At 42.8% G+C, this 24,636-nt stretch overlaps 1 protein-coding gene across 7 annotated transcripts in view; it reads right to left on the bottom strand.

The window, feature by feature from the left end:
- Positions 1-24,636, bottom strand: part of TOX (thymocyte selection associated high mobility group box) — a 284,989-nt gene that overhangs the window by 18,888 nt on the left and 241,465 nt on the right. For all 7 annotated transcript variants that reach the window (XM_084849469.1, XM_084849470.1, XM_084849476.1 and 4 more), the window contains one exon: positions 10,189-10,269. In XM_084849469.1, coding sequence (XP_084705595.1) covers positions 10,189-10,269 — 81 coding nt within the window. The remainder of the gene's footprint in view (positions 1-10,188; positions 10,270-24,636) is intronic.

Here is a 24,636-nt window from a genome sequence, read left to right as displayed (position 1 = left end):
TGTATTGGCTGTTAGCTTGCTCTACTCTACCAATGACAAAAGAACCAAAGACACTGCAGTAGAAGCCACATCATTACCGAACAAAATATATTTTATAAAAAGTATCTGTATTGACATTATCCTTTCTCTAAGTTTAGGGCAACACTTACTTCTTTTGAATACTGAACTATATTATTAAGTTTAAGATGGTGCATCAAAGAATCTAGCTTGTTAATATTTAGACTTAAATATGAAATCTCATAATAAGATGAATGTCCATTAAAGAAAAGATAAAAGCAAGAAAATAAAATCTTCTCTTATGCCTGAATCCTAAAAGCGAATCCAAACAAGAAGTAGTATGTGACCTTGAATATCAAGCTCAGAATTAGACATTTGCCAATCATGGATATGTCCAGCCAAGTAATGTACCACTTACTTGCCTGGGGTAAATACTACCCTTGGGAGAGCAAATAAACATATCTTTTACGGTGTCTTCCCCCACCACTACTCCTGCTGCCTTCTTACTGCTGTCTCTTGCCTCTGCAGGATTCACTTTCTTTCTCTAATCCCTATAGGTCTTGCTGCAGTTTTATTTATTCATTTATTTTTATTTATTGTACTTCTAAACTGCTCAATAACTAAAGTTCTCTGAGCAGTGTATAATACATAAACCCACCATAAAATACATAAAATACAGCACAGGTCTATAGTTCCTTTGCATATGATTTCTCTCTCTCACTCCAGACTTTAAAGAGGGTTGACCCCTTTCGTGTGAGTGGTGGTACAATTGGGAGTAAGGGTGAGACAAGAGCAGATGAAGTGCTTGGGTAAGCATCTCATCCTGTGTACGGACAAGAGCACAAACGGGGGACACTTGATTATTACAAAAATAAAGCTAACAGATGGCTGTTGTTTAGGGGCAGGTTTTTAATTATTTCTTCTTTGTCAGGTGTGTGTGTGTGTGTGTGTGAGAGAGAGAGAGACCGAGAGAGACCGAGAGAGACCTGGAGTACCTGTGGGTTGGTTGGTTTGGAATATTTATTTACAAATGTGCACGTTGAGCAGGGGAGATCAGGCAGTCATGTCAACAGAAAATGCCGATGTATATTATACCCATGAGGGGAAGTGTGGGTCCTAAAGCTCTTGCTTAATACTTAATGCAGAATTAAAGTCCCTTACCATGTTTGCCAGCCCAACTGGAAGCAGTGCATTCAAACCACAGCTTTGCATCATTGGTGCAGGCTGAGGACGGCATGGAGAAACTGCATATGACTGAACTGAGATTCATGGTCAGGGGGCTTGCTTATGCCTCCTGTGTAATGTGTCGCTACATGGAAGCTCTTTTGGAAGGTCTCAAACAAGGGGATGGTAATGCTAAATGGGCTCTTATGGTCAACCATCTATAACAAATAATGATTTTTAAGGATACTGTAGAGCTGGAAAAGGTGCAGAAAAGGGCAGCCAAAATGATCAAGGCGCTGGAGCAACCCCCTATAAAGAAAGGTTGAAATGTTTGCGGCTGTTTTGCATAGGAAAAAGCTGAGCTTCAAGGTAGAATCTGGCAAACCTCAATGAGTTTTGCTGATTTCACACATCCTATTTTAGATATATTGGGCAGGATCCAATACTGCCTCTGCTCTCCTGCTCACTCCATCACACCAACAGGACCCACCACTAGCGCAACTAGGAGTTGGCATTTCCTAAGGTGACCCTGGAAATGAGCAGAAATGCTAGTTACTGGTTCAGGACAGGTCACTGGTGCTCCAGGTTCATTCTGGAAATGAGAGTTTCCAGGCACTCAGCAAAGGGCTTCTGCAGAATAGCTAAAGGCACATTCAAGCTGGTTTAGGAAGAGGCACTCCTTCAGGTATTAGGATCCCAGCGGTTAAGTGCCTTAACGGTTAGTACCAGGATCCTGAACTGAGTGCAGAAACAAATTGGTAACCAGTGCAGTTATTTTAAAACTAGTGTGATATGAACAAAACGTGCTGCACCAGTTAGATTTCTGGCAGCCAAATTCTGCACTGAAACTTCTGAGTCATCTTTAGGGATAGTGCCATGTATTACAGTAAAACACCCAGAAGACTACCAGAGCATGGATCACCTTGGCCACGAATATTTCAGCTCTTCCTTGTAGAGAATGTGCTCCAGTACCTTGAACTTCTTGGATGCTCTTTTCTGTACACCTTATAGCTGCAGCACACGGTAGATAGAAGTCTGAGTCCAGGTTTCCAGATCATTAAATCTCAGCCAATTCTGACCCTGATCATTAAATCTCAGTCAATTCTGACCCTGGAGAAGAGTCTTTCCAGTGCCTCAGAATCTCCAATGCTCACCTCTGTTCCCTGTCTAGCAAGCAACAGCAACTGCAGACTAGTTGTCTCCTTATAGTTGCAGCAGAAGTTGGAAAGGATACTACTCTAGAGCCCCAGATGGTGATGGTGATTGGCTAGCTCTGATCCTAGAGGCAAGTCAATGCAAGGTCTCAGAATCTCAGAAGCTACCTCCACTTGGAGCAGGTTTAACAACTCACCAACTCTAGGGCATTATCCCAACAGACATGTAAGACTGGAACACAAATTAAGTTAACCGGGAAGATTTATTTATATATTTTTTTGCTTTTTGGAATAATCAGCGGAGAACTATTTTCAGTAATAACTTCCATATAACATTTTAAAAAAGTGATTTGCATAAATTTTGCTCAGTTTCCCCCGCAGTCATTTCATAGCTGACTTATAAACTAGATGTGCTCCCATAAATGCAGCAAAGAGTAAGAGATTAACTCCCAAGGGCTTGCCGGTGGATATGTACCTGAATAATAATTCATCTCTTAGGGAGAAGTTGAATGAATAACTAGTGAAAGGTGAAGCATGCCAGGAAAAAAATGATAAAATGTTCCTTTGAAAGAATGCAGTACTATGTCAAAACAAGGGTTAGAAGATGCATATATGCCCTTATCCCATAACCTCCATGTCACATTTGCTCCGTTTACAAGTCAAAATAAGTTTAACGTTACTCCAGGCACTCTGGGGTCACTGGAGCCTGTGAAGAACCATTTGTATTCCTTTTGATGTATGCACCATCACCACCAATCAGCCAATACGCACATTACAGAAATTGGTTCATTATGCACAATGATATACAATGAAAAAGATGATAACTTCATCTGCCCGAGTCAAGCTGTAGTAATGATGGCAACAAAAACGTATTTTCTCCAGTAAACTGAGCAAAATTAAATGGAAATGATAAAGGGAATTCAATTCTCTGTGCATAGGTAAAAATATGTGTTCCACCCACACAACGTGCGGTATAGTAGTGCATGCACACAGAAAAACGGCACACTTGGACAGGCAGCAAGGCAAGAGATATAAAATGTTACTCTTTTTTTTATTATAGTGGGACAAAAGAAAGATGGAACATACTAATGGAGTCTCACTTTTTCCTCACTATGATGGCAAACAGCATGATTACTCTCAATGGTCAGGGACTCGAGATTACCAAATGGCATTGTTCCACGAAGTCACAGTCTCTTGCAGATGTTACATACTGAAGAGAAATCTCAACCTCTTAACTATGGAATCTTAGACATATCTACTCTGAAGTAAGTCCCACTGAGTTCAGTGGGGCTTTACCTCAGGTAAATGTGTACAGGATTGTAGCCTAAGTGTCTCAGGTATCATGCTCCCATGCTTGGGGAGAAAACAATATCTGATCCAGGCTGTATCCCCCCCCCCCATCCCTGAACCCATTCCTTCAAAGAAATATTAGGTAGCTTGAATCAGATGTTACTTTTTCCCTGCAGCGAGAAGGGGGAGTGTGCAAGAGAGTGAGTCTTTGGGTTGTAATTTCTTCCCGATAAGTGCAGTCTGTAGTTTTCCATGGGATCATGAACAGCAGTGCAGAGCAGAGAAAACACAGGAAGTGGGGGATGAGGAGGTGAAGAGAACTGGGTCTGAGAAGGATTGAGGAGGCTGAGATTCCGGCAAAGTAAGTGAAGACTTAGAGCGAGAATGAAGACGTGAAAATCAAATTAGGTTTTAGCAGCTTTAAGAACAATTTTAATTGATTCAAAGAAAGACACATTTTAGACTTGGTAATAAATCTGGAGGGAGGATGGAACTGTTTGATTTGTTCTCTGTCTTTTGAAAACAGTCTAACAGGATAACCAACATCCTCCAGATGTTTTGGGCTACAACTCCTATTAGCTCTACCAAGCATAGCCAGAGTTCCGGTATTATGGGAGCTGTAGTCCAAACCAAGTGGAGGGCACCAGGCTGCCTAATCTTTGTAAACTATATAAAATATACGTGCCTACGTTCTGTGATACAAGAATCGTATACATTATCACAATCATCATCATCATCAATTACATTTCTATACCGCCCCACAGCCAAAGCTCTCTGGGCGGTTTACAAAGGTTAAAACATTAAAAATACAATATGCAAAATTTAAAAATATAAAAAACACACAAACAGGCAGTATACACAAAGACAACATATATTTAAAAACAACTTTGAGTAATCAGCCAAACCATAAAACAAATCCAGGATCAATTAAAATTCATCACATGCTGCCAAGTGACTGGGAAAAGAGAAAAGTCTTGACCTGGTGCTGAAAAGATAACAGTGTTGGTGCCAGGCAGGCAGGCAGCTCTGACAAAGGTGGCAAGTTACTCTCAGGGAACATGTTGGGGCATTAACTCACCACCACCCTTAACACCATTCTCAAAGTAGCAAATATAGCTGCACTTCAGAGGTTGAAAGATAACACCTAAATTGTACATGAATTACACAGTACATATCTGACACTATATTTTATTGTATGTTGAATAGGACCTCATAACTTTTAAATAACTTGAGATAGATTTTTACACCCCAAGCTGCTGGAGTTGCCTACATAAAATACTTACAAATATCTACTCAACAGGTAAAGTAACAAATCCTACTGTCAGCCTGAAGAAAAAACATGCCCTGGTAAGCAAGAAAAAGTGCTTGTTTTTTCAGAAACAAAACTGCAATTCACAGCATTTTAAATAATGCTGTACAATTTGCTATACAAACTACTTGTAGAAGTAATGAAAGTTGCAACTAAGGGCAATGCAAAAGCTTAGTCAGTATTATAAATAATATCATAATCTGAACAGCATTATATAAAATGCTTTGTAATGTGATTTTTTCTTTATATATTTATTTCCAAACACATCAAACAGCTTGGCTGTAGTACCATTAATTTCAATAATTCTAAAGCATGAGTGGGGAAAAGGCTTTGAGAAAAGCTCTGGCAAACCTTATAATATGTAGACTAATATACATTTGTATCATCAATTCTAAATGAACAATGGTCACCTTTTGACTACCAGTAATTCTAACCCAAGAAATTAAACTCTACAGTATCGAAACAGCAACTTTTAGACCTTTTGGCATGGTAATATTTCTCTTTACAAAATGTTACAGTTGAAATATTTATGACTTTCATATATAAGACTAACTGCACCAGAACTGTGATGCTTGCAATAGGTTGCAGCATTAGCAACTCCAGTGACCCATCACAAAATATATTATACCAATATTACAGGCAGATGCAGTCTTGATTAGGCTCAGCCTTGTGAAGATAAAGAGCATGGATGTGGCGCTGGGGGCTGCAGTGGAAGGGCAGAATTGGTGGATACTGGGGGGCTACCTGGAACAACCCCTTCACGGATCACTGCCTTGTTGTGGCGAAGGGGCTTGCATAACTCAGTGAAGCCATAAGCTATGCCATGTAGGGCCACCCAAGACGGACAGGTCACGGCGGAGAGTTCTGACAAAATGTGGTCCACTGGAGAAGGAAATGGCAACCCACTCCAGTATTCTTGCCAACAAAACCCCATGGAACGTATCACAAGGCTAAAAGATAAGACGCCGGAAGATGAGCCCCTCAGGTCGGAAGGTGTCCAATATACTACTGGGGAAGAGCAGAGGGTATTTCCAAGTAGTGCCAGAAAGAGCGAAGCGGCTGGGCCAAAGCCGAAAGGACACTCAGCTGTGGATGTGTCTGGTGGTGAAAAGAAAATCCGATGCTGTAGAGAAGAATATTGTTTAGGAACCTGGAATGTAAGGTCAATAAATCAAGGTAAGCTGGAGGTGGTCAAACATGAGATGGCAAGATGGAACACTGACATCTTGGGAATCAGCGAACTAAAATCGACAGGCATGGGCGAATGTAATTCAGGTGACCATCATAACTACTACTGTGGGCAAGAATCCCTTAGAAGAAATGGAGTAGCACTCATAGTCAACAAAAGGGTGGGAAAAGCAGTACTGGGGTACAATCTCAAAATCGATAGAATGATCTCAGTACGAATCCAAAGCAAACCATTCAACATCACAGTAATTCAAGTTATGCCCCAACCACTGAGGCCGAAGAAGCTGAGGTTGATCGCTTCTATGAAGACCTACAACACCTTCTGGAACTAACACCAAAAAAAGAGGTCCTTTTCATCATAGGGGATTGGAATGCTAAAGTAGGAAGTCAAGAAATCACCGGGATAACAGGCAAGCATGGCCTTGGTGTACAAAATGAAGCAGGACAAAGGCCAATAGAGTTTTGCCAAGAGAACACGCTGATCATAGCAAACACTCTTTTCCAACAGCACAGGACGTGACTCTACACATGGACATCACCAGATGGTCAATATCAAAATCAGATTGATTATGTCCTTTGCAGCCAAAGATGGAGAAGCTCTATACAGTCAGTAAAAACAAGACCAGGAGCTGACTGTGGCTCAGATCATGAGCTTCTTGTTGCAAAATTTCGGCTTCAATTGAAGAACGTAGGGAAAACTACTAAACCATTCAGGTATGACCTAAATCACATCCCTTATGAATACACAGTAGAGGTGTGGAATAGATTTCAGGGATTAGACCTGATAGACAGAGTGCCTGAGGAACTATGGACGGAGGACCATGACATTGTTCAGGAGGCAGCAACTCAATCCATCCCAAAGAAAAAGAAATGCAAGGAAGCAAAGTGGATGTCTGATGAGGCTTCACAAGTAGCTGAGGAAAGAAGGGAAGTGAAAAGCAAGGGAGAAAGAGGAAGATATATCCAACTGAATGCAGAGTTCCGGAGAATAGCAAGGAGAGACAAGAAGGCCTTCTTAAATGAACAATGAAAAGAAATCGAGGAAAACAATAGAATGGGAAAGACTAGAGATCTTTTCAAGAAAATCAGAGATCTCAAGGGAACGTTTTGTGCAAAGACGGGCATGATAAAGGACAAAGAAGGCAGGGACCTAACAGAAGCATATTAAGAAGAGATGGAAAGAATACACAGAAGAACAATACAGGAAAGATCTGAATGTCCCTGATAGCCATGATAGTGCAGTCACTGAACTTCAGCTGCACATCCTAGAGAGTGAAGTCAAGTGGGCCTTAGGAAGCATTACCAACAACTAAGCTAGTGGAGATGACAGTATTCCAGCTGAGCTATTTAATATCCTAAAAGATGATGCTGTTAAAGAGCTGCACTCAATATCCCAACAAATTTGGAACACTCAGCAGTGGCCACAAGTCTGGAAAAGGTCAGTTTACATTCCAGTTCCAAAGAAGGGCAATGCCAAAGCGTGTTCAAACTACCGTACAATTGCGCTCATTTCACATGCCAGCAAGGTTATGCTCAAAATCCTACAGGCTAGGCTTCAGCAGTATGTGAACTGAGAGCTACCGGAAGTACAAGCTGGGTTTCGAAGAGGCAGAAGAACTAGAGATCAAATCGCCAACATTCACTGGATCATGGAGAAAGCCAGAGAATTCCAGAAAAACATCTATTTCTGCTTCATTGACTACTCTAAAGCCTTTGTGTGGATCACAACAAACTGTGGCAAATTCTTAAAGAGATGGGAGTACCAGACCACCTTAACTGTCTCCTGAGAAACCTGTACGAGGGTCAAGAATCAACAATAAGAACCAGACATGGAACAACCGATTGGTTCAAAATTGGGAAAGGAGTACGACAAGGCTGTATATTGTCGCCCTGCTTATTTACCTTATATGCAGAGTACATCATGAGAAACGCCGGGTTGGATGAATCACAGGTTGGAATTAAGATTGCCAGGGGAATTATCAACAGCCTCAGATACGCAGACGATACCACCCTAATGGCAGAAAGCGAAGAGGATCTAAAGAGCCTCTTGTTGAGGGTGAAAGTGGAGAGTGCAAAAGCTGGTTTGAAACTCAACATTAAAAAGAAGGGGAAGAAACGGAAGCAGTGACAGATTGTATTTTCTTGGGCTCCAAGATCACCACAGATGGTGACTGGAGCCATGAAATTAAAAGACGCTTGCTCTTTGGGAGGAAAGCTATGGCCAACCTAGACAGCATAGTAAGAAGCAGAGACATCACCTTGCCGACAAAGGTCCGTATAATCAAAGCTATGGTTTTCCCAGTAGTAATGTAGGGCTGTGAGAGCTGGAGTGTAAGGAAGGCTGAGCACCGTAAAATTGATGCTTTCGAACTGTGGTGCTGGAGAAGACTCTTACGAGTGCCCTGGACTGCAAGGAGATCAAATCAGTCAATCCTAAAGGAAATCAACCCTGAGTGCTCATTGGAAGGACAGATACTGAAGCTGAAGCTCAAATATTTTGGCCACCTAATGCGAAGAGAAAACTCCCTGGAAAAGACCCTGATGCTGGGAAAGATTGAAGGTAAAAGGAGAAGGGGACGGCAGAGGATGAGATGGCTAGATAGCATCACCGATGCAATGAATATGAACTTGAGCACACTGTGGGAGAGAACTGAGGACAGGAAAGCCTGGCGTGCTATGGTCCATGGGGTCATGAAGAGTCGGACATGACTTAACGACTGAACAACAACAACACCTTGAACAAGTGAAAGTGCCATTCTGCTTGTACAAGGCATCTTGAATCCAAGCCTATAAACCCAGCTTTGGTTAGCCATACAAAGAGCGTCCCATTAATGAGATCATTCATGGAAATTAGGTTTCAGCAATTAAGACCAATAAAATACTTGTTAAGTCAATATTCAGAGTTCCAGTTGGCTATGTGTAAAGACTTTGGTCAATTTGGTCATTCAAAGTATTAATGACACTAACTAATTTGCTACAAAGCAAGGTTGGGTAACGTCCAGGGGTTGGGGGAGCCACATTGCCCCCCTGGATCCTTGTGGGGGCCACACCACTGCCCCTGCTTACCCTGCTACCGTAATGCCAAAGTTTCGTGGTGCAGCGGAAGGGGGAAAAAACACCCCTTTTAAAAGGAGAATTGGTGGTTTGCCACCAAATTTCAGTGGCCCAACAGCAAAAAAGAGGTATTTTGCTTTATGAGAGAGATTGCAGACTGTTCAGCTACCCAATTTGTCACCTACAAAAACGTACATTAGCACATCACACAGTGACCTGGTTCACATGTCACAGCGAATTCTTTGTTGAACCCAAGAATTTTGGGGACAGAGTGCGCGAGTCATGCGCTCATCATTTCCACTTGCAGTTAACATGGGCAATTGTTGGCTTAACTCTGGGTTGCTTAACCCATAAACTGGTTTCACGAGTAGTACATCACAAAACAACCCAGGAATGGGGACATTCCTGGGCTGTTAATTAAAAAATGGAAACAACAAGTGCACGGCTCGCATCCTTGCAATCCCTGGGTTAAACAACCCAAGAATTGCTGCCATGATGTGAAAACCAGATCAATGATGCGTATGTTGTGCTTGTTGTTGTTCAGTCATTAAGTCGTGCCCGACTCTTCGTGACCCCATGGACCATAGCACGCCAGGCCTTCCTGTCCTCCGCTCTCTCCTGGAGTGTGCTCAAGTGTATGTTGTGCAGGTGAACATAAAATACTGAGTATCAGAATAGCCAATTACTGATCACAGTTACTAACTATTTTGTATTGCATTTGTAGAACTGCTCATGCTTCCAGCCTGTGGAAATTCCATGAGGAAAAAGGGGGGGGGGAGCTCACTATCTTGATTCGTCAGCCAGCTGTTCGTATTGCACAGCAATTAACAGAATTAACCTCAAAACTTACAGAAGCAAAACCCACTATGCATGTTGTAGAACTGAACAATTTAAAAAAAAAGCCTGGAACAACTATATTCTGTCCCTTCTGATACACATTTATTTAGGAAGGTACATAGGTTTATTATATCCAGTCATTCAAATATGATATCAGGGCAGTTTACAATCAAATACTAATCTGTCACGTGTTACCTTGGATACAAGGCTTGCTCTGTATGCAGCTAACTGCTTCAGATATTCCTTCTTGGCAGCTTCAGTTTTCTTTTTATATACCTGAAAAACAAGGAGGAACAGTAAGTCAGCTATTGGACCTGTTTTGCTCTAAAGTAAAATCTCATACTCTACAATACAGACATAGCAAGAAAGCAACAACAAACTTATGTTTTTTCTTCCTTACCCCTCCTTTGCAAATGTATATATTTTAAAGTAAGTGGGCACTTAAAATTTAAAAGTAATGCTTATAGAATGCAAGCCTACATGGTGATAGTACTATGATCTGACTGAAAGATGAAGGATTAAAAATAAAAAGGCTTGTTTGATCAAAGTTACCATAGTGTTAAAAGCATTATTACATTAGAAGTATGATTTTAGAAGGATTGGTGGTTGCTTTGCTCCAGGCTATAGAAGCTCCTGGGGTGGGGGGAATATTCTGCATAGTGGTGGCTCTGTGGAGTGGCTGCAACATGCAAGGTCACGTGGACTGACTTCTGATATGCTCTGATCACTTGAAACATTTTCTGCCTCCATGCCACAAATTCCTGGAAGTGGCTGGCATTGGTATGGCAGGACTCTAATAGAATTAATGCACATGGCTTTCATGCATGACATCTACATGGTACACTGCCACAATGAAACACTTCCAGTAATTTCCATGTGGTGGTATGGCTACTAACTGGTACATGGTATCAAGATCATACTACCCTAATATTGAAAGATCTGCACTGTTTGCCAGACGTTTTCCAGGATCAATTCAAGGTGTAGGTTTTAACCTTCTAAGCCCTAAAGGGCCTTGCTATATAAGGGATTGCCTATCTTGTTATGAACCTGTCTATTTATTAAGATCTGCAGAAGAAGCTCTTCTAAGTATACCACTGCTCACAGAAGCCCATTTCTTGGGCATATGTGAAAGGACTTTCTCCTCTATCACCCCCAAACTAGAAGGCATTCTATTCAGACGCATGATTTTCCCCACTCTCTTGGCCTTTCAAAAAGACATCTTTTCAACCTGGCATTTAAATTGCTTTTATTGCTTTTAATGTTGTTGTAACGTTTTTGCATTGTTTTGTTGATTTTATGGTGTGTTTTTTGCTGTACACCATTTTAGTGACTGATGGAAAGCTAGCATAAAAGTATTAAAAATAAATAATGAATAAGAACCTCCGCTAGGCAGACCTAAATCAAATTTATTTATGTAACTTGTACCCTGCCTTTCTACCAAATATAGCACTCAAGGCAATGAGCTGGATTCTGATGAAGTTAGTCACACTGAAATCAGTCAGTCATGACTACCATAAGTACCAATGATTTCATGAGACTAAAGTCTGACTAACTTAGTCTGGATCCAACCCAATGAGTTTGGGTAGGAAATGTTGATATGCAAAAACAGAAACGGAATAAAGTGCAGCATGTCTTTGTATCTTCTTCCTTCATCTGTCCAGTCAGAATAGGACCACCTGCCTTAAGGTGGTCTGTTGCATTATCAACTGAGGTGCTAATTAGCAAGTACTAAAATGCTTGTCTGTTCTAAGGTAAGCATAAACATTTGATAGGTACTGCATGCATATAATAGTAGGGTCATGACAGTTGATTGATGATGGCTATTTTACATCATGTCATATAAAGACAGCCATAGCAATGGCTACTGTCTGTAAGATACCAGGTTAGGTAGGTAATATCTGCAAGCATGCAATCATAATACTTAAAATTACATTTCCATCTACAACAACATTATGTTTAGACCCATAACATCAGTAAATGTCATAATTTTGAAATTTGGAACGAAGGCAAATATATGTATGAAGATATTCTCTACAACTGATTAAAATGGGCTGTACATATATGTAGGGCAAAGAAAGCTTAAGGGCCAATCTCAATGGAAACTCTTGGTGAGATGATTTGGTCAAAATCTGCATTTTCACATAAACGAATTAGCTCTTTCCATGGTACATGCAGTGTTGTATTCCTCCACTTTTGCAGAGCAAACGGGAACTGAAGCCGCATTAGTTGGGGCGGGAGAGGTTGAAATGAACATCAATTGTGTAGGTGCAGGGCAGCCAATGAGCGTAGATTTGCTCTCCTTCGCGTGTTCAATGCAGTGCAATAGAGGACCTGCTTACGAGTAGACGTTCATGACAAACCCCACATACACACACATTTATGAGCTGGGCAGGCAGGCAGCCACTCAGAGACTGAGCAGAATGAGTGGGAGTACAAGAGGTGCTCAGAGCTGAGCGCGCGACGCTCGTGAGGAGGGAGAGCAACCAGCACTTTGTCTCTGATCTATATTACCTGCCCAGTCACAGGCTTCCCCCCGTTCCACAGGGGCTCAATGAAGTGCTTCTGAGTGCATGTTCATGAAAATGATCCGCCCTGGCATCCACCCTTTCTTAGCTGTGTTCCTTCGTAGCTGCACAGTTTCAAAACAGCAGGGCCAGCTCCCTTCCCCATTCCCGTGCTCAATCAATATTTAAAGCGAGAGGCAGAGATTGAGCCCACATTTGCAATGGCGCAGCTTCCAAGCAGCAGGGCTGCTCCTACTTGGCAAAGTGGAATTGAAGGCAATAAGTTACTTCCAGGAAGACATGTTTACCCCTCTGCATTCCCCATGCCCGTGCCCCATGCAACTTTCCCTTCCACCGATCAGCGCCGCTTCCACCAGCCCACACCGAAGCCAGCTGAGCTCACACAGGTTCCTGAATGGCACTGAAGCCGCTGCGACTGGAAAATCCGACACAAAATGAGTTTGAAAAAGCCCTGGAATTAGGGCAAGAAACGCTGAGCTAGCTATAGGGAGTGGCATACGTCATCTGACATAATCGACTTGGAGGTGGAGTAGAACCTGGAGTAAAAGCCCCATGTAGATGGGCCCCAGGACACATGGGGGAATAAGTAAGCTCTGCATATTATATTTGGAAGATATTTACACCAAGTCATCTATGTCTGTTTAAGCTGAAAGTAAGCTGTAGATATCACTGGGTTGACTTTCATTTATGGGCATTATTAATTAAGAAGTGGAAGTGTAGAGTACTCCTGCTCAGTGTTCCCATCAGTCAGTTATGTCCTTCTCCATGATATTCCATTCCACAGGGTATTCCATCCTCTCCAATGATCAGTCAGCATTCTGTGCCCACTGAGCATGCTCAGTGTCAGGGCCGACGGCAGATTCCAGTGGGCCCTCAGCATATTACTGCCGATGGGCCCTTGCTGCAGCCTCTCCTGTCGCTCCCCACCCCCGGCCACTGGTCTCTGCTGCTCCTGCCTGCTGCCACTAAAGAAGCCCCTTGTCCACCTGCTGCCGCACAATTAGGAACCCCTCACCTACCTCCCCTAGCTGCCACCACCAGCTCCAAAGCCCCTTGCCCACTCACCCACCACCACCAAATTCCCTCACCCACCCATCCTGCCACTGCCAAAGCCCCTCGATCCCTCAGCCATCCCGCCACTGACGTAGTCCCTCATTACCCATCCATCTGCTGCTGCCACTGCTGAAGCCTGCTACCCACCCATTTGTTTATTTTTTTTAGCTGGGCAGTGGCAGCACCCGTGGCAGGCCCTGCACAGGATTTTTAAAATGTTCTTTTTTTACTTGCATTTTACATAGCGATCCAAATTCATCAGGCACTGCCTCTGGGGGGGACTCAGACCACCCTGTGCCCTTATTGGCTGTGTCCTCTCCACCAAAAGCTTGGTTCAGATTGCTGCTATTCAAAATGTAAGTTAAAAACATTATTTTAAAATGGAGCATTTTAACAGGGCCTGTGGGCTCACCGTGGCATGGACTGTTCAGCCAGGTGGGCGAGGAGGAGGAAAATGGTGGCAGCTGCAGCAGCAGGCTCAGGGATATGGATAGGCCCTTGGTAGCCACCTGATTGTGCTGAACCCTGATGCCAGGCCTGTCAGTCATCAATAAGCTGTTTTTGCTCCCAACGCCCCTTTTGGGGTTTTCCCCTCCCCAGATGTTGTTTTTTCCCCACTTCTGCAAATGCTGGCTTTTCCTCAAGCCTGTTGATACCTCTCTCTTGTGTGTAGATAGTGCTATTTTGATAAGCAATAGTACTTATCTTCTAACATCAAAAATAGAGGAAATTATTAATAATTATTGTTATTATTAACTACTTCTAGTAGTTCTAGTCGTACAGAGCTACACAGGCAAAAACAGACAGGCCCCTGTCCCCAAGGAGCTTGCTATAAATAGGTAATGGAACAAACAAGAGAGGGAAGGAACAAGAGTCAAGCGTAGGGAGGGAAGACTGCGGGCATGTACGACAGTTACATGCACTTGATTATGGCTGGGAATGAAGATGAAAGGAATAGGCCAAGGGCCATGTGGAAAAGATAGGTGTTGAGGAAGGATTTGGAGGAAGAAAGGAAGCCCACTTCTAGTTCTTACTGGAAGTAGATTTGATTCTACATAGAAGTAAAAGCAGTCCAGCTTTTTCTACATAGCTTGGAGGAGGTATAACAACCTAGCTACTGATACTTTGAAGGATTCCAAATCCAGCCATACTTTCTACAAATCTCAACATGGATTAAATAATTACTGCTAGTGCCTTTGAATCTGATAGGAACAGTGAATACAGATTTTAAAATAACATGCAAACGTAGGTAAAAGAAGATGACTTTGCTTCTACGTCTATCACCACTGCCCAAGATGTAATATGTGCAACCGCATGTATTTAGAAGCTAGGGACCTTCACAGAGGTTCACTTGAAAGGGTGGCAAGGGCTGAGATGGGTGATCTGGGACTTTATGGAGAGCACGATCATTTGTGTGCGTCCAACACAAGTGAGTTGTAACAACAGAAGCACATGAAAAACAGTCCGCTGCGAGTGTAAACACTGCCTCCAGAAAGACTAAGGAATTCCCATACATGTATTAGAATAAGGCATGCTTCCTCTACCTTTAAACTGATCTCTTTTGATTGTCTTATTCCACATTATTTTAATCTAGAGCATGCACAAGCACATTTCCAAGCACATTTCCAAACTGCAGAATTATTTGTGAAGTGGTGACACATTATTCTTACAAAATGTTCTTTATTTTATTCCATCAAAGCTGTGTTTTCAAGAGCATGCAGGTCCCTCTGATCTCTGCTGCTAAAACCCAGAGGTTGCTTAAAAGGATTAAAGATTTTGCATCCCAGGGAAACATAAGATCATAATGGAGAAACAGGCATCCTAGGATACTAAAGCTGTAAATATCGAGAGAGGAATAAAAATAATAGATTGGTTCTAGCTGTGCAACGGCATGTGTGCATTCTTTTGCAATTTCTTCAGATTACAGAGCTGAGCTCATTTTGTTTCAGAAAAGATTTATAACAAGTTGCGTTTCTGGGTTGATTGTTTGTGGTTATTGCTAAAACGTATTGTTTGTTTCAAGGAAATGAAACACCCGTTAGTTGACAGTCCTCCCTGCTCCCCCAGCAACTAAAATCAAATTTGCCTGACCTGAAAGAACAGGCAAGCATGCAAATTGTACTTTCTGTTTGAGTACATCTGCATAATTTTGTTATTTTATTTTCAAAACAAAAACAGAGCCCAAGAAGAATAAAAGATTGCAGATTTATTCCTGACATTTCTCATTTCATAAGTCCAATTAATGGTAGTTCTATAGAACTTTTTATCCAAGCACTATTACGCCATCCTATCATATACAGACATCATACCGTTATTTGCTATCCAGTCATACATAGCATTCAGTACTAAGCATTTCTAAGTAGTTTCACTTTCTAGCTTACTTTTAAGATTGTGGTACAAGGAAGCTAGCATTAGTCTTCTAAGTTAAATATGGGAACAGATCATATGACAGGGAAATATTATGACTAAAGTGGAACAATCTTGCAGGCTCAACCTAGGTTCAAGCCCCAGGACTCAAACAATATGTGAAAAATTCCAAAGTCCATATTAGGGTAATACCTTTATTAGACCAAAACAAAAGTCACCCCCTGGCCCCAAAGTGAAACCTTTTCAGACCTCAAGATCTTTGTCAGGCAAGATGTTACAGAAACGCCACCCAAGTTGGTGTGGGAGCAGGGATGAGGAGGGGAGCTGACTTGATGCTGAAGTCATGATGTCTGGATAGCCAGAAGCTCTATTCAGGCATTCCCAAAGTGTGCTGGTTAAACATGTGAGGAGAGACAGTGTGCTAGCCCCACCCCCTCCATTGTTGCTTTTGTCATCCTCTACACACAAAGGAGGAGAACCTCCTGTATCCATGGGGAATTTCCACATGATCTGAAATTCTGATTTTCCAGTGTCCCTGATAGCATGGAGAGCTCCCACAGATAGAGGAGGCTCTCCCCTGTGCAAAGTTACCCTCCATGTGTAAAGGGTGAGGACAGCAATGATGGAGGAGACAGGGCTAGCGCACTCCCCCTCCTTGTGTATATAATTAACATGTTTGGGGAACACCTGAATAGGGCTTGAATCCTTAGATGATATGGTGGAAGACAGTTTGCAGACATTCAAACTGGGCCCCATCAGGTGATGTGATGGTTTCAGGTTTCAGTGCCCCTAGGCCCACCGGGAACAAGAAGGTAGTAGACAATTATGTGAAAACTCACACTTGATTACACAGTAACTTCTTTAGCCTGATTAAACATTTGCAATAATGAACTATTAACCATTCAGTAGTCATGTCTGATTGTACTTCCAAGAGGTTTTGAGTTGAAGAAACCCCCCACAAATGACTAAGAGAGCAATCCTATGGCCATTAGACACTGTCTAGCGGGCCATAGGATTGTTCGGTTTCTGGGAACTGAGGTCAGAGCCAGGGCTCTGACCTTGGATCCCAGATACCATGCTCCCCGCCCCCTCGTAGCTAGTGAGGTTCTCTCCACGCTGGCTATGTCTCCATGCTCAGAAATGGAGCATGGAGATGAGGGAAAAGGGGAGGTCCCAGGGGCAGGGAGGGGACCGGGGAAGCTGCTTTATGCAGGTTCTTATCGGGTCTCCGGGCCCCTTCCCTCTCCCTCCCCAAAGCTGTGCTTCTTTATTTGTGCCTCTTTATTTGCCAGTAACATTGGCAGCGGCCACTTTGTGGGACTGGCCGGCTCAGGGGCGGCAGTAGGAATTGCAACTGGCGGCTTCAAGTGGAACGTAAGTACCTTCAAAAATGCAAAGTGGCTGGAGCACAGAGGAGAAGATTCCCTCTGTGCTCTAGCTGCCCTGCATAGGATAGGCGGCAGCCTCCAATTTTGGAGGCTGGTGACTATCCAGACAGGATTGCGCCCTAAGATACTAGGAGTCTGTTGGGCCCTACATTCAAATTTAATATTCATTAAGACCCCAGATACAGTCCTCATTTAGTTATAAGCCTCAACTGTAAGGATTAATTACACATATTTTCCATTAAATTGGAGTCACTGTCACATATATCATACAGGGTTCGTTAGTAACGTTGACTTAATTGGGCACTATCTGGCCCCAGTGCTGCATCAGCTAGATCAGGGGTGTTGAACCTCAAGCCTGCAGGAAAAATCCAGCCCTCCCCCTAGCCCCCCCTCCTTCCCCCTAACTACCTATTCGTTTGTTGGTTTCCAAGCTTTTGTGCATTTTTTTCCCCATTCTAAAAAACGGAAAAGCCTCTCTTAAGGCCTAGTGCTGGCAGTAAAAGCTTTAAGTTACAGTATGCTGCTAGATTGTCCCCACCCTATTTTGCCTTCAGCCCACGCAGTACCTGAATGAAGCCCCAGACAATCAAACCAATCCTTAATTTCACAATTGCTCTCCTGTCTTTAAACAAATATCGTATCTCGTGATTAGAAGTTTTCAGTTTATGTTCTGAACAGGATCTACTCAGTTAAAACCCAGTATATTCTAATGGGTGTCATAACAACTGATTAGTTGTTATGTTTACCAAGGAAATATATGAATTCAAAGATTTAAATCACTGATTTAAAGATCAGTCATTTTTTTCTCGGTGGTTTAAATCATGAATTAGATTCCCTTGCTTTAAATCAATTTCCCTACCCTTCACCATCACTTCTGTACTGGAGAACAGGTTCTTCCTGACAGGCTAAATCATGGCTACCCATTTACATCAGCAGTGATGTCAGCTACAGTGAGGATTCACCCAGCCAATGGCTAGGTGCTGGATAACCATGATAGCAATTGTTTAATGAGATTTGGAAGGCGAGTTGGAGATGACTTAGGTCTGGCATGAAGTATGAGTTCTGAGTGACTGGTTGGGTATATAGCCCCATCCAGGAGTAGATACAACCAATATTGATTGGAATAGGACATTCTCTGAGTGAGAATGCAGATGTATTGGCAGCAGAAGCCAGATTATCATCTTTGGCACCAGCCTCAGCATACCCATGAACTGCAAGCAGGTGGAGAGACGAGATGGGTGGCAATTGCATGTTTGGCGGAACATAAAATACTTATGGAAGACTCTGTGTTCAACCCAGATTCTTTCTGCAGATGCCAAATATTACACCCCTTAGGCATAAATTGTAGATGTTTAAAAACTTTTCAAGACAACTGCAGGTGAGATACATGCTCTGCTGTAATTTATCAATGTGAGAAAGCCCACTTCCACTTTTTGAAGGCAAAATTACAACCATGTGGCATTATCGTTGTGAAAATAAAGGGCGGGGGGGGGGACAACTAGTGCAGGGATACTCAAATATTTGTTGCAGTTCTCTTCGTACTCTCACCTTTCTTGTCCTGCCAAAATATGTGCAGTTTCACCATTTTCTCTCTCTTCTCACCTGTATTATAGCACTGTCTTCTACAATCTGCTACACTATCCCTCTCCACTGGCAGGGGGGTGTATGTCAAGGTGTACCGTGCTTGAACAAAGCTGTGTTGACTGGCCTCTCTGGACTCAAATATTTATAATAGCTTAGGACATATCATTCAGATTACTGTGTTTCACAGATGGACAGAAGATGTGAGCAAGATGCCCCATGTTTAAGTTAGGACAATGAATAACTTAGTAAAGCAAATACTGATAATATAAGCAACAGAGGGTGGCTTTTCACCTTATTGGGAAGCAACAATAGAAGGATGTCCCTGTTGACTTGAGAATTCTTTTCTCATGCTTCAAGGTACTGTGCAAATGGGGGGCCCTCTGATTTTCCCCAGGGAAAGTTCTACCCACATTCTTGCATCTTACACTACTCAGAAGCAAAGAAAGAGGATTCATACGTCACTTGTGCTGCTTCTTTTTATGTGTTAGCTCAACGTTCTGCTCCAAATTTCACGTGCTATAGAAGTTCTGCTCCTAGCTAAATCACATGCTTTAAGTAGAAAAAAACGGCTGGGGGCGGTGGGGAAAGAGTGCTAACAAAACCAAGTTTGCTAGGCAGTTTTATCTGGCTAAAATAATTCCTGAGCATGAAGGAAAATCTGTTGAGTCAAAAAAAGGAGGAAAAAACAGCTAAAAAGTAGAGAGTATTTACAGGCTAAGCAAGAAACTGAGACATTTGAACAGATTTATCCAGATAAATCAATTTGTTTACTTAGTCATAGTACTAAGCCTTGTCACATACTCTTAAAATATCAAAGACATCAAAAGAATGTAGCACTAACAAGAAACCCAGAACCATTCCCAGCTACTGAAATGCCTGCTCAATTACAAACATTTCGCTTAAAAACAAAAACAGTGATGCTCAGGTTTGGTAGATTCCTCAGAGACAAGAGCACCAGAGCTGTCTTCCCTTCTGATGAACTCAGCGAGCAATATATCTCATATCTGCATCTTATCGTACTGGTGTGTAATATTCAAGTGAAATTATTCCATACCAATACGGCATCCCTAATATCCTATGGTCTATGCTCAATATTCTGATTTGCAAACCTGCTACTCTAGGCAGCAGCTTTGACTCCCAACCTAGATAGGTGGGGCTAGCCATATCAGAAGGATCACTAGTGAAGGCCATGGATAACTAGATCCAGACCCTGACACTGGATCTAAGACAGAGCCTGTTAGCCAAGAGACACTTGAACAAGGAACTCCAAAGACCACAACTCCTGAGTCTGAGGTCCCCAAGGAACTGACCACTTCCCTACCTGCTGCTCCATTCTCCCTAACACCGGATTACAAGCGCAGGCAACAAATCAGGAGAGAACTAATGGAGAAGATATTTATTTATTTGTATAATCATTTGTATGCTGCCTTTTAGGACCAAATCCTCACAAAGCAGCTCACATGATAAAACATTAAATATATAGCACAGTTTAAAAATCCAAGTCAATCCAAACAATCACATAGCAGGAACCGATTAAAATAATAAAGGTACAGGCCAGTTATAATGAAATCCTCCAACAACACAGAAACTAAAGCACAATTTCCACACACATGAGTTACAATATAAGAGAAAAACAAACGAAAAAAGTTTTTAAAGCTCTCTTAAAAATATTCACCACTGTGACCACATAGTGGAAAAAGAGTTTCAGAGTCTGGGGGCTACCTCTGAAAAGTTCCTATCTCTCATGCCCTTCAATCAAATTCATTTTACAGGCAGATCTCTGAGCAGGGCAGTCCTTCAAATAACCTGGTCTCAAACTGTTCAGGGCTTTATTAGTAAAAACTAGCACTTTGAATTGAGGCTGGAAATGCACTGCTAGAGTACTGGTGTCATGTGATCTCTGTAACTGGTACTGTATTGGTGTCACATGATCTGATTGCCCAGCTCTCACCAACAGCTGTGTGGCCACATTTGGCACCAGCTGAAGTTTTCTGATCATCTTCAGGGTCAGCCCCATGTAGAGCGCTTTACAGTAATCCAGCATGGATATGATTCGTACATGGATAATTGTGGCAAACGTGGTCCTTTAGGGCAAGTGCAACCCAACACAATGTTGTACTACTCTGTTTATATCAACTATCTGAAAGACATGAGCCTGCCCAGGGTTTAAGATCTTCTGAGAAGGCCTTTCTCTTGATCCCACTGCCATCAGAAGCATGTTTTATGAAGATGTGAGACAGGGCCTACTCAGTGGCTGCTCCCAGTTTATGGGGCTCCCTGCCAGAAAAGTCTAGATTGGCTCCATCTCTGTTGTCCTTCCACTGACAAAGAAATACATTTCTATTCAGGCAAGTCTTTGGTATGTAAGTTGGTCTGCGGCTGAAGGCTTTTAACTGGTTCTGTCTATTTCTTTTATTGATGTGTTTTTATGTTTTTAATTTTATTATTGTTAACAACTTGATGTCATGTTCCACAACCCCGAGCCCCTATCCTCAGAAGAAGAGGCTTCTGAGTTAGCAGTTCACGGAGAGGTTTCAGCTACAGAAAGGCGTCATGAGACTTTTACCTCCTTAGGACCTAGTTCCCTAAGAAGACAGCAGGGACCTGCCCCTGTGTTACACTGCTGTCCTTGGACTCTGAGGACTTCAGCCATGAAGACACCAGCATGCCACAGCCACCCCTGCATTGTTACAGTCTGAGGTTTTTAAAATGGTCCACAACCCTTTAAGAGAGAAGCTGTGTGGAGACAATGCTAATCAGTGTGGAGACAATGATAATGAGCTGAAGAAAGCCAAAACCTTACTTAAGGCTCAGTCATGATTTACTGCTTGTTGGAGCAACACACAGGCAAGCTTGTCCTACTTCCAGAGTAATTCCTATGTTTGCATTACAGAATAGACTATAAAAACTCCACAAAATCATAGAGGGTGAAATACAACATCACGTGACCAGACTTCTGGTTGCACAACAGGACTTTTCCTTTCTCTTCTCTCCCTGCAGCCCTCCATATCCCCCAATCTACTCCAGAAGTAGATTTTGGAGGCACACAGGGGGCTGCAGTAAGCCACTGACAGAAGCCGTTCTGTTGGCAGAAAGGGCTAACTGGATACAACCCAGCAAAACAATTCAGATTACATGGTAATGGATACTGAAATAATGCTACCACCTAGAAATGTTGTACATGGAACAGAGCTCCAGGACTAGTTTTATGGCTCAAAATGTTCCCAGACAATAGAGCAGAAAACTACACTGGTGACATATTAGAGGTTTGGGGAAGAAATGTCATTTTTTTCTAGTCCATTAATGTTCCAGACTAAAAACAACTTCAAGCATTAGAAGTTCAAGCATTCAACATGAAGCATTAGAAATATTACAATAATATAGTTAGACATTACATTACTGCTTCTAAAATAGTTGTACCCATTATGATGTATCCACATGCAACCCATTTTAAGAAAGGAGATTTGCTTTTATGTGCAAGTGAAGGTTTTTTTTTAAAACGCATTCATGCAATGGAAACTACTGTAATTGCTTATCTTTGCAGGATCTGTCAAAATCCAAGATGGACTACAGTTGATCTTGGGGGTTATAGAACTGATTTAAAGCCAGCTTCTGCTGTTGTTTCACTATTCTCTTGCAGTATTAAGCATATTTCAGGTACTGAAATACATCAGCAGGCATTTATACCATCCTGGCTACTGCTGGAATCTGTTGTCCTTCAATCTAAAAATCGCTAGAGCACGCTATGCGTGTTTAGGACACGTTCCTGGCTGCCACTGAAATTTCCCCAATCTGAGGCTGCTTTGAAAATCCTACAGCCCAACATTGTGTCTCTTGTATGTATGCCTTGGTTTGCTCTGTGGTGGAGCACAGCCGGCGCAATACCTCCCACCGCCTGAGGAAGGATATGTTATGCATGTGCAGGACATGCTCCTGGCTGCCACTGAAGCTTCCCCAATGTGAGGCTGCTTTTAAAATCCTGCAGCCTAACTTTCTGTCTCTTGTATGCTTTGGTTTGCTCTGTGGTGGAGCACACCAGCACAACACCTCCCGTTGCCTGAGGAGGGAAGTTGCACCCCCCCATTCTCTCCCCTGCACGCTGGCAGCAACAACATTGGGAGCATGTGCCCCACCCTGCCCCCTTCTCCTCCTCCATTCTCCCCCCTCAATGGCAGTGCTGCCCGCCCTCCTCCTCCCTTGTCACCCCCTCACCATTGCCCTCTATTCTCTCCCCGCACCTGGCTGTGAGACAGCAGCAACCCACCCCTCCTCTCCCTTCCCTCCTCCCATGATGATGATGGTGCCATCTGCTCTCTTTCCGGCACTGCCCTCTCTTCTCTCCTACCCCAGTTGCAATGAAAGTGGCAGCTGTCACCGCCCTACCCCCCCTCACTTCCCCAAGACGATGACAATGGTGATGATGACCCCGCACAGCCCTCCCTTTTCTCCCCCCCCCATGGCACTGCTGCACCACAGCCCTCTCCTTTGATGTCTCATAGTGTGTGGTCCTTTCTCAGAGCAAGGCACTGTTGTGCAGGTGGCCCTGGATACTGCCTCTACTGCGACAGTACAGGCGAACTCCACGGTCACCTCCCTGCCAATGTCTTGGACTAAGGAAGGACCCCTCACAGCAAGGCATTTGAGCCAGGCTCTCTGGAGAGCCATGCAGGCCACTCTCTCTTCTGAGTGGCTGCTGGAGCTTCCAAGACAGCCTACCTCCCTGGCACAGCTCTGGTGGCGCTCTAGAGAGCTGTGCCAGAAACTCTTGCTGCAAGGAGAGTGGCCAACATGGCTTTTTGGAGTGCCAAGTGGTGTGCACAGTTTTCCTGGGGCAGGACCTTCACCCTACTTCATGGAAGGGCTGACCTTATGCTGGAGTGCTGGCTACTATTATGAGACAGGCTTCATATAGTTTAGAGAGAGAGCTAGAAATCTTCCATTTTTGGACTTTTCTAATTATCAGGGCATGCTGGACCACATTTTAATAATCCTGTCAATTAACTGAATGAGGCCCAAGCATCTTCATGTAAGACAGAAAACTATGGGAAGAATCACACAGTGATGTCAACATACCTCATAATTTCAAAGCTTATTTCATAATTAAAGCTGCTACAAAAAACATGAACTGAATCATCGTATGGGTGAATATCATTAAAGAGAACCATTTATCATGTTTGAGAACAAAGATGTTTCAGTGCCAAGTTCCCAACAAAGTAGTGTCTTAGTTGTAATTTCTGATGTGCAGGAGCTCATCATGAAAGCCTCCATGGCCATACCCATGAGGACAATCCACCGTCACATCCCCAAGAGATATGCTTTTCTCATTTATACTCAAAGGAGCTAATGCTGATTGAAAACTCCATTGTAAAACACAGGAATTCCAAATAAACCAACAAACGTCTAATAAAAACTCACAACTACGCAATCCTGTGGATAGTTACCTGGGAGTAAGCTCTACTGAACTCAGCGGTGCTTACTTCTGACTGCAGAGGTTCTGCTTGTAAACGCATTAAGCTTTAACAAAAGATCTTCAGTCAGCTGAAATGCAGCCTTTGCTTTTAATTTGAAAATGCAATCTTTACACTTTGAACTAGGAACTCCATTAAAAAAAGGGAAATAAGTATCAAAGAAAGTATCCAGCCTCTGCTTTATTATTTTTCTCAACCTCTGACTTCCTTCTCTATGCTAATTTGTCACAAAAAATAATAAAACTTGAAAGCCTCATT

This window comes from Heloderma suspectum, chromosome 4 (genome assembly GCF_057233095.1).
Source record: "Heloderma suspectum isolate Gila_16-S chromosome 4, 16-S_ref, whole genome shotgun sequence".
Lineage (NCBI taxonomy): Eukaryota > Metazoa > Chordata > Lepidosauria > Squamata > Helodermatidae > Heloderma > Heloderma suspectum.
This window is presented reverse-complemented; position numbering and strand designations above follow the sequence as displayed.